This window comes from Mus caroli, chromosome 2, assembly GCF_900094665.2.
Source record: "Mus caroli chromosome 2, CAROLI_EIJ_v1.1, whole genome shotgun sequence".
In the NCBI taxonomy this organism is placed as follows: Eukaryota; Metazoa; Chordata; class Mammalia; order Rodentia; family Muridae; genus Mus; species Mus caroli.
In genome coordinates, this window is record NC_034571.1 from 10,217,729 (window position 1) to 10,234,865 (window position 17,137).

The following is a 17,137-nucleotide window of genomic DNA, read 5'->3' on the forward strand; positions in this document are numbered from 1 at the left end:
TCTGTCTTAACTGCACATGACCTAGCGGAAGGGTAGAGTATATAAGCTAGGGGAGACTAGATGAAGTGTCTTCTATCTGTGTAGATACAGTCACCCCTACTGGGTAAAGACTTTCCAGTCTTAGTTTGCTGGGAGGCAGGAGCATCCTACCCCTGAAAGTAACCCCTCATCCATGCTATAGAAAGAAGCCTGATAAACTCACTGGTTCCTGAGAGTTAACATTGATGGAATCATGCCTTGGTTTTGGCTGGGATCTTAGGCGAACTGGCAGCCATGATAAGAAAAACCTTTTTTATGTTTGGTCAGGGAAGCAATATTAGCAACAACCCCTTTGGAAGGCCATGCAGTACACTGATATCACAGGTTGGTGGCCATAGATAGGGCATGGTCAACAAGATATGTAGTAGGGGATTTTATAATCTTAGTAACTTAAATTCTGAACTATGAGGCTATATTATTTATTTAAAAACCTAAATGAGGGCTGGTGAGATGGCTCAGTGGCTAAGAGCACTGACCACTCTCCCAGAGGTCCTGAGTTCAATTCCCAGCAACCACATGGTGGCTCACAATCATCTGGAATGGGATCTGATGCCCTCTTTTGGTGTGTCTGAAGACAGCTACAGTATATTCTTACACATAAAATAAATAAATCTTAAAAAAAAAACCTAAATGAGTTTTAAGTTTTAAATTATAACTGGATAATTCAATTTTATTTCTTTAGATTAAGATATAATTTAAAAAAAATTTTTTAAAAACACTGATAGGCATCACTCTTGAGGTTTAATGTGTCTCACAGAAAGAAAAGTAATAAAATTAACAATTCACAACTGTGGAAATCATGTTAGCACAAGTATTTAATCTGTACAAAGGCCATTCACAATGGCCTTGTCTTTGGTGAACACTTTGTGGGTGGTGTACAGAATGTCCTGCACAAGGAATGTTCACTCTTGGTCTACTGGCAATTGGGGATAAAAGTCAGCCTAAGAGAAACATGGTATAAAACACTTGTTGTTCAGCTGGGAAACACCATTCTTTTAGACACAGCACAGGGGGTCTCTTCCAAACGTACCCTTTAGTAAAGCACATGGACCTTCTGGACGTGGGCTTCACGATATCTAGTAAGAGAGCATATCGCAGCAATACCTTTGGTGATAAAAGGTACTCATCTGTGTCGTCATCTTCAAGGAAGTCTTTCAGCATCTGCACAGAGAGGTCACTATCTTGTTGGTTTTTCCTGTCCCTTTCTTCTACAGTCTCAAGCTTAAAGAGAATGGTATCTTTTCCAGAACACTGTTTGCTGCTGCTCTCAGCGCAGATACATGGTCCAGTTCTCTGCACTCTTGGCTTACTTTCTTCAACTACTGCATATTTTTGTTGCTCAACAGTTACAATTTTAGGAAACTCCATCAGTATCTGGCATTAAATAAAAGAAAAAAATACAGAAACTGTCAAAGTTTTATTTAAAATAAGAAATCAATCAATAATTTTAACTAGACCCATGTAAACTGTTTAGCTTTTATAAGGTTGATGTTAAAAACACTGTAGTTTGCTTCAATTGACAAGTTATTGTCAGAAGTTAACAGTCATCCAGGCATAAGACAAGTGAGCTTCCGAGGATTTACTTCTCAGAATTACTGTTTACTGTACTTACTAATGGAAAAACTCACAAAATTTAAACACAGTAGCACTGGTGAAACAGAAATGTAAAAGCAAAACTGGAAAATGCACATGGAACTAAAGTTTACCAAATTCCTTCATGAAAAAGGAAGTCCTGAAGCATCTTCAAATCTAAAACCAAACTGTTTTTTACTGAAAATGCTCGTGTCCCATGGAGGGTGAAGTTTCTTTTGGAAACTCATAATCTTATAGAAACTTCCATTTAAAAATGAGAAAATAGTCAAGAAATTGTGAGTGATTTCATCTTCCTTAATATACTTTTTACACTGTTTCTGGAACTGTCCAGTATGGGAAAGAACGTCTATCACAGGAGAATCAAACAGCAGAACTGGCCTCACTAGTAGGACTGACTGGCTGTTGAGCTTTATTCGTGGTGGTTATGCAGAGCCAAGTTTATTGAGCCACTGCAACTCTGTTATCTTTCCTCATTTCTTATGAAACATATAAAATCATTCACCAAGAATCCCAGCTTAGCAGTTGAGAATTTGATGTCAGCTTCTAACTAATCATTACTACTTTAATCAATTAAGATAAATAATGTTGGTGTCAGGGACAGTATAATAAATATGTTTACAGACCAATTTAAAGATAGCATATTATATTTTACCATAAGAAATCATTGACTAATGGTTTTAACTGGGAAAAGGAAAAGACAAATGTAATAGTTATGAAAGTTATGATGGAACACAGGAAAATAACACTAATGATAATTTTTACACTTACAAAGTCTTTATGAGTTTTGACTTTGTTTAGTTTAGTGAAAAGTGACATCAGGAGAAGCAGAGGCCTGAAAATGGACACGAAGATGACCTGCATTATAAACTCAATCGGCACAGGAGCCCTAAGTAGTTACTGAGAAGAAACTGTCAGACTGAGATTCATCCACAAGTAAACAGTAATATCCGTAGCAACAACAATACCTGTCCAGGGGCCTGGAAGGGGAAAGGCTCTGACTGAAGCTTTGCAATGAGAAAATATCGTAGCCTGGAGTTTGGAATGCCTAGCTGCAAGCAACAGAGAAAAGCTAGTTACCAAATGAAATGTGGGAGACTTCAAGCATCTTCAGCACCTAGCACAGAGACTCAGAGAGACATGCACATAGGTTCTGCCAAAGCAATTTTATAATAGTAGTAAAAACATTAAACTCAAATATAGCTATTCTTGGCTATGGCTACTTTACTTTTAAAGAGGAGGATTTACTCTAGAAGAGACACTGATATGACAACTTATATATTAATATTTTAAACTAGATTTTCTTTTCATTTGTGGATAAAGAATTATATAATACAGCTAATGATGACAAGAAGCCAAAACAAAATTAGCCTTTCACAACACAAGTGGTTTGATGTCTTACATAAAATGAGGGCATGCGTGCAACCGAATGCCACAGAGCAGAAGGGAATTATAATATGTCCACTTTGCTTTCAATCTTGGATTACTTTGAGCATTAATGAATACAAGACACCCAATTTTACATGTAAAAATTCCATATAGTTTCAAACCCTACAATCGTTTATTTTCCAAAAAGAAAAATGCATGAGATTTAATGAACCTATCTTATGTACAAGCAAATCAACAGGTATGCACTATGTTCTTCAGAAAGTAAGATCCATGACTGAGCTAGTTTAACACTTATATGAAATATTAAAAATAGATTTATTTTGTTTATTATATCAAATTCTCTTAAATAATACTTATATAAAGGTTTAAATTGTGGTACCTACAGAGGAAGGAGACAATAGAAACTCTTGATGCTGAAAGCCACAGGCTTCTATTGTTTGTATCAGCAGCCCTCTGGATAGAGAAAAAGAGTCAAAGCAAAAAGTGGCCAGCCTTGCTTAGAAATGGCATTCTTACGTAACACTTAATCATCAGTAAAACCTGACTGTACTCAAGCCATTTAGAGACACGGCTTCTAAGTCATTACTTGCAAAACTGCATGTTAATAAAAAGATAAGAGAGGAATCTCTAGAACAAGTAAATAAAGCTGCCAGACAATGTGACCAATTGCTGAAAGCTTAACTTGTTAATTAATCAGATCTGGAACTGAAACGACAGCTTCCCAGGGTCCATAAGACAGGAACAGTTACAAGTAACAGTGACTAAAGGACTCGGGTAGATGTACATACCGTACTTTTCCACATAGGCTACTATCAGACGAAACCCTGCCTCTGGCTGTCTCTCCCATCTAAGTAGGGTGCTAAGTTCTCATTGTGAGGCTGCTCTTAATTAAAACATTTCTACCTAGAAATACTTGATACTAAAATCAGTACTCTTTCTGGAAGATTAAAATAAGAACAGAACAAGATTTTATAATATTTTATATTATTGGTAAAAATAATACTAATTAATAAAGCCTATATCTTATAAAATGTCAGAATATACACTTATTATTAAGATATTTATCTTACAACGGTGCCTATTATAAAATATAGTAAGTCTAAAACATATGCAAGACAAACATATTTTTTACCTTGTAGAAGATACTTCAAAACCTTTGACATTTTCTAAGAGAATATACTTGGGTAATTTTTGCAATCTAAAAAACAAAAACAAACAGAAATACAAATATTGAATTACAAAGAAATAAAAAGAAAATCACAACTTGTGAGAAATGGGATTTATAAATAATTTTCTCTACTTTTTTAAAAATGAATTTTAACTATTTTATTTATTTTTCTCAAGACATGCTATATACTTGAAAAAGTTCACACTTGAAGAGTTAATTCCATTGGAACGCATCTCAAAATATGGGCTTTTATAGGGCTTCTGCATTGCAAAATACAAAGAGCAGTCATTCAGCCGCAGTGGCCGTGTTCACTAGCACTGGGAACATCTGCAGTGACTGCTACCAATGAGCAAAGGCAACAGAATTTAACTGGTTACTGACAGTTCTGTCACTCACTATGGAGGCAAGCATAAAACTGTGAAACAGTTTGTGTTATTTTTATTAGTTGTGGTTAAAAAAAAAAAAAAAAGGTGCATGTGATAGCCACTAATCTCTACAAAATGACAAACACTACATTCTTCATACCCTCAGCTGCAGACCTAAGGTAAGTGTACAAGAATCTAATGCTTACCTTGGGAGAATATCTAGAATATACAAGAAGCTATTTGTCCTTGGATCGGTCATATCCCCCTGTAGGCCAATTCTAAAAAAGCAAGGAAATCACAAGAGTTTATAAAAAATTGTATGTAATGATATCAAAAAGACTTAGCTAGTTAAGAGAATTTAAATCAGTTGATCTTCACCATAAGAAAGAAAAGAAAGTAGCTGATTGGGTGCGCAGCAATCCGGAGCAGATGACAATGGTGATAAGCACCATCCATGCACACTAAACAATGGGGAATGCCCAGATAATCCTGTCCGGTGTAAACAGACCCTTGATCTCAGGGTTTTACTTTACAAGCAGGACTTGCAGCTAGGGCCAGCACATGTAAACAGGAGGCACTGGGCTAGCAAACAAGTCGTACAAAGGTTCACAGTATGGTCAAGGTTCAAGTAGGAAGGAACGCTTAGATTGGGTCTGAATAACAGGAACAGAGGATCAGGATTTTAAACTTAATGCTTAGTAGCTTCATGCTCCTAAGCTAGGTGACACTGCTGTCACTTTCCCCATATCTGACACCAAGGCTAAATCTACCAGTGGGTCTGAGGCTTATTAGCTGGGGAGTAAACTGGATTTAAACCGATTCCTCAGAAATCAGTTTTTATCTTCTGTCCCTTTCCACTCAGAGTTCAGATAACAACTCCAGTCAGTTAGTGCTGGCATCAATTTAGCAGCTGGAACTAGGCTTACAGTGAAGATGCTGAGCCCACTGAAATAGCATATATACTCGGGCTGCATTCTATTTTATACACACTAGGCCACACCCTCCCATATGCTTAAACCCACCCTCATATGGAATGCCATCTGTCATCGCTGATAAACTCCTACTCTCTGTTCAGACACAGCTCTAATCATGCCTCTGGAAGAACTTCCCTTTCTGGGCATGATACACGCCATTTTATCCTCTATGTTCTCATGGTACTCCCAGAGTTCTTACAGTACCAAATGTCACAATTTATATAATACTAACTTATGAGTCATCCCTTTCAACTGTAAACTCTGAACATCAGCAATGACAGCATCAAACACATTGCATGGCATACAAGCACAATAAACCCTCAAGAAGATAAGCTTCCTGAAGTTCAAAGATGTTAAAAAGTAACACAAGAATATTTTCTTGAATCAGAATATTTATTATATAACACTCCAGTTAGTCATATTAATACAAAGTATATAAATGATTAATAAATAATGGCTCTGACATTGTTTAACTGTACAGTCATGAGAAAGTTAACCTATCTATACCTGTTTCTCACCTTCAAAATAATAATAACAATAAGACTATTACTATAGCCTCTTAAAATAATTTATACTATTAAATAGTGAAAATGATCTAGGTTTAATTTAAGACACAGTTCTTATTAAAAATTATTAAATAAATTTGAAATGAGAAATTATAATGTGACTATGAAAAATATGAATTATAATATTAATTTTGAGAAATACACAAATTGTAAATGTATGCTAAAATGTTTCACAAATTGCTTACATATAAAATATTTCTTAAGGGAATTCTGTTTCACTGATCAGAATTAGCTATGAATTCAAGAGGTGAAAAGTTTAAAGCAAGTAACATAATCTGAAAGAAAATAAATGTACCTTAGATATACCTATAACATAGCATTACGTTTTTACTGTTGATCAAATTATTTTGCTATTCTGACTGTAACTGTGGATCCTATGCTTGATGCTGAATTATCAATATCTAAAATGAAGGGATATACTTACAGAGCATTTTAAAGCTTTGAAAGTGCAGAAGATGGCCTAGTCATCCATCAATGGGAGAAGAGGCCCTTGGTCTTGCAAAGATTATATGCCCCAGTACAGGGGAATGCCAGGGCCAGGAAGCGGGAGTGGGTGGGTTGGGGAACAGGGTGGGAGGAGTGTATAGGGGGCTTTGGGGATAGCATTTGAAATGTAAATGAAGAAAATATCTAATAAAAAATTGTAAAAGCAAAAAGTGCAGTTTAGGCCTTTAAAGTTCTTTGATTTTTCCCTTCTCCTTTCTTTCCTCTTTTTATCTCCCTTTTGGTGAGAGTGAGATTTGTGTCATGATTTAAACCCAGGGGCTCAATGCATGCTGGGTAAGAATGTACTTAGCTGTATTTTCAGCCCACATACTCTTCCCAAAGAGAAAAACACTTATTACACATACCTTGTGAATGGCTGACATGGAGGGCTCATTAAAATCATATTGAAAGATAGCTTGTCAAAGTCTTCCAGTGAAATACCCTAAGAAAGAAACATTTGAAAGAAAAAAGAGACAGAATGAAGAGAAGACTAAACAGTTAGAACTAAAGCCATCAGAGATCACAGTTTCCATATGATAGTACAGCTTTACAATGCAGCTTCAGTTATAGTAACGTCTGTCCCAAAGCAGCCTTGTGAAGAAGCTGTGCGGAGGCACAGTGACTTCCTCTACAGCACCAATTCTTCTGTGAAGACTCAGGTGTAAGGCTGCCGTTTTTGGGCTTGACCATGTAGAACTTATTTGTAATCAACTATATTGGGAAAGGTCCGGGATCTTTAAGCGCCCATCTATTAATATGCTTCTCTGTTCAGTGAGTGTGTAGTGATGAGTAGCTGGCACTCTTGTCTAGTGCTCTCTGCTGATTTACCAGCAAGTCGAAAGGCCTCATGCTCAGCTACCAGCAAGTAGTTTATTGTTTTGTCCTTAGCACAGGAACTTCAAATGATTATACACAGGAGTAATTAAAATAACACCTAACTTGTTCCATTTACACATGCATATAAAACACATATATGTGTACACAGATCAGAAGATAAACAACGAGAACACATGTCAGGGATTTGTCAGTACTCCTTAAGCAGTCTTGGCCAGAAATGTAGAAAGAATAGACCAGCATAGCAACCTCTATAATTTTTATGACAAATCTCTAACAAGTTTGCGTATATTGGTAAAGCAGGAAATGTCTGAAGAGCGAGTTGACCTGGGAATGAGTCAGCTGTCTCTGTTAAGTTAGTGACATACACAAGGGCAGAAAATAACATGGATCTTGAGGAAGTACTCATTTTTTCTAATTTTATTACAAGAGATTAAAATGTTCAGAAAAAGCCAGGCAGTGGTGGCACACGCCTTTAATGCCAGCACTTGGGAGGCAGAGGCAGGCAGATTTCTGAGTTCGAGGGCAGCCTGGTCTAGAGTGAGTTTCAGGACAGCCAGGGCTACACAGAGAAACCCTGTCTCGAAAAACCAAAAAAAAAAAAAAAAAAAAAAAAAAAAAAAAAAAAAAAAAAAAAAAGTGGTGGTGGGGGGACCAGAGGGGGCTGCAGAGATGGCTCAGCGGTTAACAGCACTGACTGCTCTTCCAGAGGTCCTGAATTCGATTCCCAGCAACAACATCTCACAGTCATCTCTAATGGGATCCGATGCCCTCTTCTGGTATGTGTCTGAAGACAGCTGCAATGTACTCGTATAAATAAAAAAAAAAAATAAATCTTTAAAAGGACCGATGGATCCTGCTGATAAAGTGTTCAGAAAAAGACACCAAATTTTATGAATGCTTTCAGATGTAGTGTTCCTCTTTCCCAAACAAGTTCATTAAATAATAGCAATAAAACCTTTACTTTTAATACTAGTGCATTTCTGAAAGGAAGGCCACTTAGTCACATTACAAACATCCTTCGATATGCTTCTGATCAATTTGCTCACGTTTTATTTAAAGCTATGAAGCCTGTACTTACAAGACAATGGTTTTCCTATCTTGTAGCATAGAACTGACAATGGAAACTTCCAGTGGGCTACTTCTATCCCATCCTGCCCTGCAAAAGTATTTTATGCACTATATCTACTTTATGCACTATATCTATTTTATGCACTATATCTATAGCAATTTGATGTCCCCTGAGGACTATACCAGGTAGCATGCTAATCTCTTGTCTGAAGTCATTTATCAGTGTCAACTGAGTCCCTTTCATCCTTTATCCACATTTTCCTTCATCATCTGTTCACTTTATAAGTACAATATGTTCCTTCATTCAGCAATTGTACCATTTACATGGCAGTCATTGTCATATTCAACAATGAACAAGCTCAGTGAAGTGTCTGCTTGTGAATTCTATACACTAGTCATTAGTGATTTCCCTCTTGTTAGCTAGATAAATGAACTGAGTACTCTGATTTTATCTATAGCTTTTTGACTAAGGAGTTCCACCTATATGTGATGTTTCAGCTCAACCACAGATGATAACAGACTTCTCTGGCAGGCTTTCTGGAAAAAGCTGCCTTTTTCAAGGCCACCCTGGTACACAGCTAGGATTGTATCAACATGTCTGAAGGGAGCTGCAGTCAAGGTCTCAGTGCCTTGGACAATCATGCTCTTAGCACAGCTATCTTCCCAGTCTCAGAGTGTCCATTCATTCTAAAAGAACCCATTTCTCCATCCGGAATCTTTGCCTATCAGAAGTCACCTGCTACTGCCTGAGGGAAGAGCAGAGGGAAGAGACTGAAGGACAATCCTCCCCACAATATCTCAGTACAAAGCACACTTCCAGTCCCGGGCCTCCCACTCACCCTGGCCTCACGCCACTGCTCCCTAAGCAGGGAAACAGCCTCCACCTGACTCAAGGTAAATCTGTTCAGGGTCTCCTTAGAACCTGCCTGATACTTTCTGACCTAACCTGTATACGTTAACTGAAAAGGTCAGACTCATAGAGGCAGAATGAACTGGTTGAAAACAGTAGTTGAAGAGTACCCAGCTTCAGGTAAGGCCCAGGAGTGAGACCAGGCAATCTATTACACAGCATGGTGATGGACACTGAACCTGAAACTGCCCAGCAGGCTCACACAAAGTAAGAATGTAGGGGAGGAATATGCCAGTCGGCTCAGTTCAACCATTTCGCTGCATCATATGTGAATATATAAAAATCACATGCCATAAATAGATATAAAAGATACTCTTCCATTTTCCTTACAAACATACACATTAACGAACTGACCCTTGTTTAAGTGAGCTGGAGGTGCCTTCCCCAGCCATTTCCCTGTGTCCAATAATTTCGTGGTTACCAATAGCTATTACAACTAGCAAGGAACATAATTAAAATATGAGTCCCTCAGCCATCTACTGGTGCACATCTGGGAGCTCAACAGGCCCAAACACACAGAGTTCCTCCCCGTTTCTCTTCAAGAGTAGAGCAAGTAAATTCCGAATTGTTGGAACTAAAACATTCAGTGGATACTATATTGAGAATTAGTTGATTTGGGATGTATCTGGTTAGATGCGCTTTAAAATATTTACATTAAATTCAAATTTTTAATAAAAATGTTAATAAAATACTCAGGGATGCCACTTGCTATTTTACAGAAATTATGGAACCTAAACATACCTAAGTTTGGAGTTGGATTAATTCAGAATTATGTAGTTTGGGTATTCTTTCTGTGAACATATTCATACTGATACCTTCACGATGAGGAGGCTATACTGACTGGCCATGATGCTTATGAAATGCAGCTATTATCACACCCGGCACTATAATCAAGGCCACAATCTTGTAGATAGAGAGAGGTCATTGGCCTTAGGCGAGAACCTAGTGCTCTGCTTAACTGACTCTTGGTGCGGTGTTTACCCATAGTAGGGGTAAACAAAGTCTCTCGAGCCTCATCAGAGAAGCTGCAGAGACCCATAACCAGTCATGGAGCAGAGAATGAGACTGTGCTGTGCTGTGCTGTGCTATGCTCAGCCTTAAATTGGAAACCTGTATAGATCTGTCTCTGTCTCCCTCCCTCCCCCAGGGGCCATGGATCACTTTAGTGGAGGTGGCAGAAAGGTTGAGAGAGCCAGGCAATGGATGACTACAATGAAGCAATGTTTCTAGACAACTGAGCAGCTGCATATGAACCATAGTTGCACATATGAACTCTCAGCAGTGGTAACAGCAAACACAGGACTTGCAAAGCTCAGGACAGACAAAACCCTAGCATGGAGGGAGTTAGGCGCCAAGAGCCACTCCAAACTGAGTGGCTACTGGTAACTAGTAACTAATGGCTTGGAGTGGGTAGGTTAGTTTTCTTTAAGCATGTGGCTCCTGGTAGATTTACCCTGATCCTGTGAAGGGCCACCTATCCAAGAGTACAAAGGAGGCACAAATTATACTTGATGAGGTGTTTCTTTAACTAGGACACACAACTGGGCTACTGAGGAAGGAAGTCATGCAGGAGGAATTAGGAGAGGGGTGAATATACTCATGATATATGAAATTCTCAAAGAATAAAAGTATTTTTAAAAGATGATATGACTCCTCCCTATAATGTGCATGGTGGGTAACATGTGTTCTCACATCCAGTGATAACTGTTCTTCAGTATATAAACACTGCCGGCCACCTTCCACACACTGAATCACACAGTAGGACATTTTATACAGGTTCCAAGGTTTTTCAACTATTTTGTTTTTCTTTTTAATTCTGTACATGTATGTTTGTTGGGGGTATGTGCTCATGAGTGCCGAGGCTGGAGAGTCCATAAGGGGTGTCAGGACATCTGGAGCTGGAGTTACATGCAAGTGTGATCCTTGCAGCATGAGCACTGAGAGCTGAAGTCGCATCCTCTGGAAGGAGAGTGTGAACGCTTAACTGCTGAGCAATCTCTCTGACACTCAGGGTTTGTTTGTTTGTTTGTTTGTTTGTTTGTTTTGGGGGGGCTTGAGGGGAGAAGGGAGCATATGTAACTGTGACGTGTCCATGTAATTAAATTATACTTAGGGGTAAAAGGAAACCAAGTCCTGAGTAACACTGCAGTGTGAGTAACCCTTGGAAAAAGTATGCTAAATAAAGATGGTAGAAAAAGCTCACATCTGATTGTTCATGTCAAGTTTCCAGAGCAGTCAAATCCATACAGACAAAAAGTAGGTCATGGTTGTCAAGCTAGAAGTGAATAGGAATGGGGAGTGGCTGTTCACAGTCTGCTATTACATTTTAGCATTGGAAATATTCTGGAATCAGAAAATGTTGATACACAGACAACTTTGTAAAAATACTAAAATCCACAAAGTGTATGTTTTAAAGGTAGGCTATATGAAAGCTTTAAGGTAGGTTATATAGTATATAAAGTATATCTCAATTTAAAATTTGCATCTTTCTATATTTGAGTACAAGTTCTAAGGACGAACCTTCATACAAAAACAAAACAAAACAAAACAAAACAAAACAAAACAAAACAAAACAAAACAAAACAAGACAACCCCAGAAACCCTAAAAAGCTACATTAAATACAAGTAAAAGTAATAGCTACTTTCCCTCCTCCTCCTATAGTAGACTTCAGTTAGTGCAGACCACCATTGCTGGGAAGAGACTGAAAAATTAAAGTGCAACCGTATAACCGCCACAGCTTTCTGCTAAGTAATCATAATTAGACGGCAGTGAAGGGAGGGAACTCCCAAATAGGCCCAAGTAAACTTCATTAGTGCAGAGGAGACAGTCGCTCCGGGAAGGAGACCAAGGGGACTGGAGCTGTGCCATGGGATGAAGGAGACTACCTATCTGTACAGCTGTCCCACAGAGTCCCTGGGAATCAGTCTGTACACACAACAGTCAAAATATCAAAAGATGGAGCGATAAGCAAGTGCCAGGGAAAGCACAATTGCTGAGAAGATGCAATTTCCACAAGGTCAGGAATCACTTGGTAGCAAGCAGAGGGAGGGTACGTATGGTGATAATCCAACAGGGAATTTATATTGTCTGAATTAAGTATGTATTAAAAATTCTAACTATCAGGCCGGGCGTGATGGCACATGCCTTTAATCCCAGCACTCGGGAGGCAGAAGCAGGAGGATTTCTGAGTTCGAGGCCAGCCTGGTCTACAAAGTGAGTTCCAAGACAGCCAGGGCTATACAGAGAAGCCCTGTCTCGAAAAACAAAAACAAAAACAAACAAACAAAAAAAACCCTCTAACTATCAAAGACACCTATTGTTGATGTGAGAACTGACTTTTGTATACCACTGAGAAAAGAGCCCAGAAATCCACCCATGAATACGCGATCTATTTCTTGTAACATTCCAAGGAAACTGAGTAGGAGAATACTCTTTTTAGTGAATGATCAACTTTACGTTCCCTTGAGAGGAAAAGGGGTTGGAACTCATTCTGCTGACTCTACACAATCAGTAACTCTGAATGGATCGTAGATCTAAATGGAAAAGTAAACCTACAAATTTAGAAAAAAAAAAACAAAAAAACAAAAACAAAAACCAGAAAAATTTGGAGAATGAAAGGGTTTCATACAATACACTGAAAAATGTTCTCATGTCGGGGAGAAAAATCCTTTAACTTCTACACTTTGATGGAAACAGCTAAAGAAATACAAAGACAAGCTATAGAATTAGAGAAAATACTTGTTATGCATATTTCTGAACAAAAAAGTTTAATCCAGAAACCATATATAATTCACATAGCTAAGCAATACAAACTGCACACACTTGGCATGAGTGCCACTTCATTGCATGTAACTTATGGCTTCACCAGAACTCTATGCAAAAATTTCACAATAAGAAAGTGAAGGGCTGGGCGTGGTGGCGCACGCCTTTAATCCCAGCACTTGGGAGGCAGAGGCAGGTGGATTTCTGAGTTCAAGGCCATCCTGGTCTACAAAGTGAGTTCCAGGACAGCCAGGCTATACAGAGAAACCCTGTCTCGAAAAACCAAAAAGAAAAGAAAAAAAAAAAAATGAAGGCCTATTTTCACAAGAAATATTGGTCTTTGATGTGTTTCCCTTTCCTTTCTATGGATAAACACCTAGGAACGGAATCACTGGGCCACATAACAATTATCTTCAAAGCTGTAAGATGACGAGTGTTTTTTCCAAAATGTTTCCATTTCACATGACCTCCATCAATGACTCTGAGAAAATTCCCATACCAGCCAACACTTGCTTCTGCTAGTTCCACAATAATAACGTGGGTAAAGGCACTTGTCCTTAAGCTTCAAATTCAATCCTCAGAAGGCACAGGGAGGAAATAAGACAACTACAAACTGTCCTCTGACCTACACACCACACCACACCACACCACACCACACCACACCACACCACACCACACCACACCACACACACACATACACCACTGTATGCACAGTTTGTCTCTGTCACACACACACACACACACACACACACACACACACACACACACCACATTACAAGAAACAGGGTGTTTATTTCATATTATTTTTACTTATTTATTTTTATTGAAAATAATTTTTCATACAGTTTATTGTGATCATGGTTTTCTTTTCCTCATCTCATTTCGATCCTCCCAACCTTTTTACCCAGCCAAATCTATCTATCTATCTATCTATCTATCTATCTATCTATCTATCTATCTATCTATCTTCTTTCTCTTTAGGAAACAAACCATGACAATGATAAAAGTTTTTTTTAAAAAAAAATGGATAAAATAGAACAGAGGAAAAAAAAAAAAGAATGGAAAGAAAAAGCACAAGATATACAGATACAGCACACACACAAACCCCATAAAAACAAAAGCTGGGAACTATGATGTGTGAGCAAAAGACAAGTAAGGTTTCAAAAGAAGCCCAACCAAAGCAGTATAGGACAAAACGTCAAAGCTATGACCAAGTTCATTTTGTATTGGCCATCTTTGCCCATAATCTTTGAGACAGGGCCACGGCAGGTGCAGGGAGAAATATGCATTTTCACCGCTCTAAATATATTAAAATAATAATATATACTTACTTCAATTGTCTTCGCCAGTAAGTGAGTATGAGGAAAATTATGCTTGTATACTTCATTAGCAACAGTGTTCACATCAATAGCAGCCACCACATGTGCAGGGATATGACTTTCTGTAATGACAAACGGAATATCTTTAGAGGTCTTCAGTATCAGCCCATCATCAAGAAAAGCCAAAACAGCAGAATCCAGCAGTGCGCTGACTCCTCCTCAGCTGCCCAGCTGGATCTCAGAGCATAAGGAAGACTGAGGCACACAGCAAAGGTTTTCAGTACTACTGCTAGTTCATCTCTCTGGCAGCATTCCCAGTACTAAGAATAAGACTTTCACTTTCTTTTTCTTTTTCTTTCTTCCTTCCTTCCTTCCTTCCTTCCTTCCTTCCTTCCTTCCTTCCTTTCTTTCTTTCTTTCTTTCTTTTTCTTTCTTTCTTTCCCCATTAATTAATTTATTCACTTCACATAGCTCCTCTCCCATCCCCTTCCCCTTGTCCTCTGATAAAGGGAACCCTTCCCCACAACCCCATACCAACCTACCCTGGCACCTCAAATCACTGTAGGACCGGGCACATCTTCCCCCACTGAGGCTCAACAAGTCAGTCCAGTTAGTGGAACAGGATCCACAGGCAGGAAGGGACAGCCCTCACCCCAGGTGTTGGGGAACTTGCATGAAGACCAAGCTGCACATCTGCTACATATATGTGGAGAGGCTTAGGTCCAGTCCATGTATGTTCTTTGGTTGATGGTTCAGTCTCTGGGGGTCCCTAAGGGTCCATGTTAGTTGATTCTGTTGGTCTTCCTATGGGGTCCCTGTCCCCTCCAAGTACCTCAGTACTTCCCTTAACTCTTCCATAAGACTCCCAAGTTCTGTCTAATGTCTCACTGTGGGTCTCTCCATCTGTTTCAGTCAGCTGCTGGGTGGAGCCTCTCAAAACTTCAACTTTTTTAAGTTGTCTTAGGAGATTGCTTTCCTTTCTCATTAAGTTACATGCTTAGGCCAAAAACAGTTTTCCAAATTAAATAAAAACCAAGAACACATAAAACACTCTAAAAGCCCTACTATTCAGAAGTTCATAAGTAAATTACAATGTGTTCTCACCTTCCTATGTTAAAAAAAGGTGGTTCAAAATACCATGGAAAATGTTACTATGTTTATTTTGTAGTAACAGTTTAATGAGATACAATTTACACACAAAAGAATCAGCCTGTCCAGAGTTCAATGTTTAAATGAAGTAAATTCATTAGTGTCCAAATATAAAAGGTTCAAAGTCTATAAACTTACATTTCTGACAGAGTTGAAGAGGACAGAGAGAAGAGGCCCATATGAAGGTTCACCTGCCTGCTAAGGAAACACGTTTTCAAAGAGTCTTAACATATTTTTGGTTGTAATAAAAGTTAGAACTCTGCAAATATGGCTATTGCTGTATCTCATGGCTACCAACCTGTTACCTCAAAATGTACAAAATCAATTATGCATAGACACTGTTCAAACTCTGGAAGAAACATAGGGAATTTTAAACATAAAAACATCTGAAATTTAAGAAAATCACTGGTTAACACAAGAGTACACAGTAGATCCAAACAGCTCTCACTATAGTAGGCAATTGTTGATTAACAACCATCTTTCCTTGGTCTAGACATTTAAAGAGAAGGAAAATCAGGGTCTAAGGAGCTAAACTCACAAAGCAGGCACCTGCACAGACCATAGGACAAAGGCAGAGAAAGACTTACAAGCTCAGAAAGCCGCCACTGCTACAGAACACTAAGTCCTAGGAAAGATACGTTTCTGAAAAAAAAAGAGGTACTTAAATGTCTCCAAGTGAATATTCCCTGTCTGATAGCCCGAGTCACTCAGCTATCCCCAGAGGTACTTCCTGTCTGTGGACAAGAACAGTCCTCTGTGCATTTAACGCCGGACTAGACTACTTAATACCATGGATGGCTGCCTCTGGCTAAATTGAAACTTAATAACTAGTTTCTTGATTTAGAATATTTGAGGTTATAAATTATATCTTTGTTTAAAAAGCACGGAAGACCTCAAAACCTAAAACACAGAGACCTTTAAGCCAAAAGGTATACAAAGATTAATTTTTAAAGATCACAAAACTTATTAATTGAAGTCACTAGTCACTGAGAACTCAGACTTTGGCTTTGATAAATATATAAACTGCAGTCTTTCTGGTACAGCCTGCTTGCTGCTCTCCACAGAGACAGGCAGGATGCCTGGGAGTGCTTACTGTGACTTTCATCTTTTTTCAGGTTGACTGAAAATCTAATCAAGTGCTAAATCTAGATCATAATCAATAATTAATTTTATGTTCTTGTATTATATGCCTGGAGGACATAAAACCTGACAAAACACAATGGCCAAATGAGGGTTTCATCTGGGGATTCAAAGCCTGATGAACTGATTCTCAGGGAGAAATGGAGCTTTAGAATCAATAAGCAAGTGCACTGTCCTCATGGACTGATGCACAGATTTTACACTGTTATAAAGTTAGAACCTACTGCATTACCAAAAGAAGTCATTTCCATTAGGTAAACACACACACACACACACACACACACACAGAATTTCAGATTTGGAATATCTGCAACTATATAGTAAGATATGTGAGGCAGGGACTCAAGTATTACACAAAATTCATGTGTTTCTTA

General features: G+C 38.4%; 1 protein-coding gene across 1 annotated transcript in view; it reads right to left on the reverse strand.

The window, feature by feature from the left end:
- The window catches only part of Trdmt1 (tRNA aspartic acid methyltransferase 1), a 35,918-nt gene that overhangs the window by 9,527 nt on the left and 9,254 nt on the right, over positions 1-17,137 (reverse strand). Inside the window, exons 2-8 of the mRNA XM_021156162.2 lie at positions 14,487-14,596; positions 6,943-7,019; positions 4,758-4,829; positions 4,151-4,216; positions 3,402-3,471; positions 2,598-2,681; positions 1,070-1,413 (exon numbers count right to left, since the gene is read on the reverse strand). Of these exons, the coding sequence (XP_021011821.1) occupies positions 1,070-1,413; positions 2,598-2,681; positions 3,402-3,471; positions 4,151-4,216; positions 4,758-4,829; positions 6,943-7,019; positions 14,487-14,596 (823 nt within the window). The remainder of the gene's footprint in view (positions 1-1,069; positions 1,414-2,597; positions 2,682-3,401; positions 3,472-4,150; positions 4,217-4,757; positions 4,830-6,942; positions 7,020-14,486; positions 14,597-17,137) is intronic.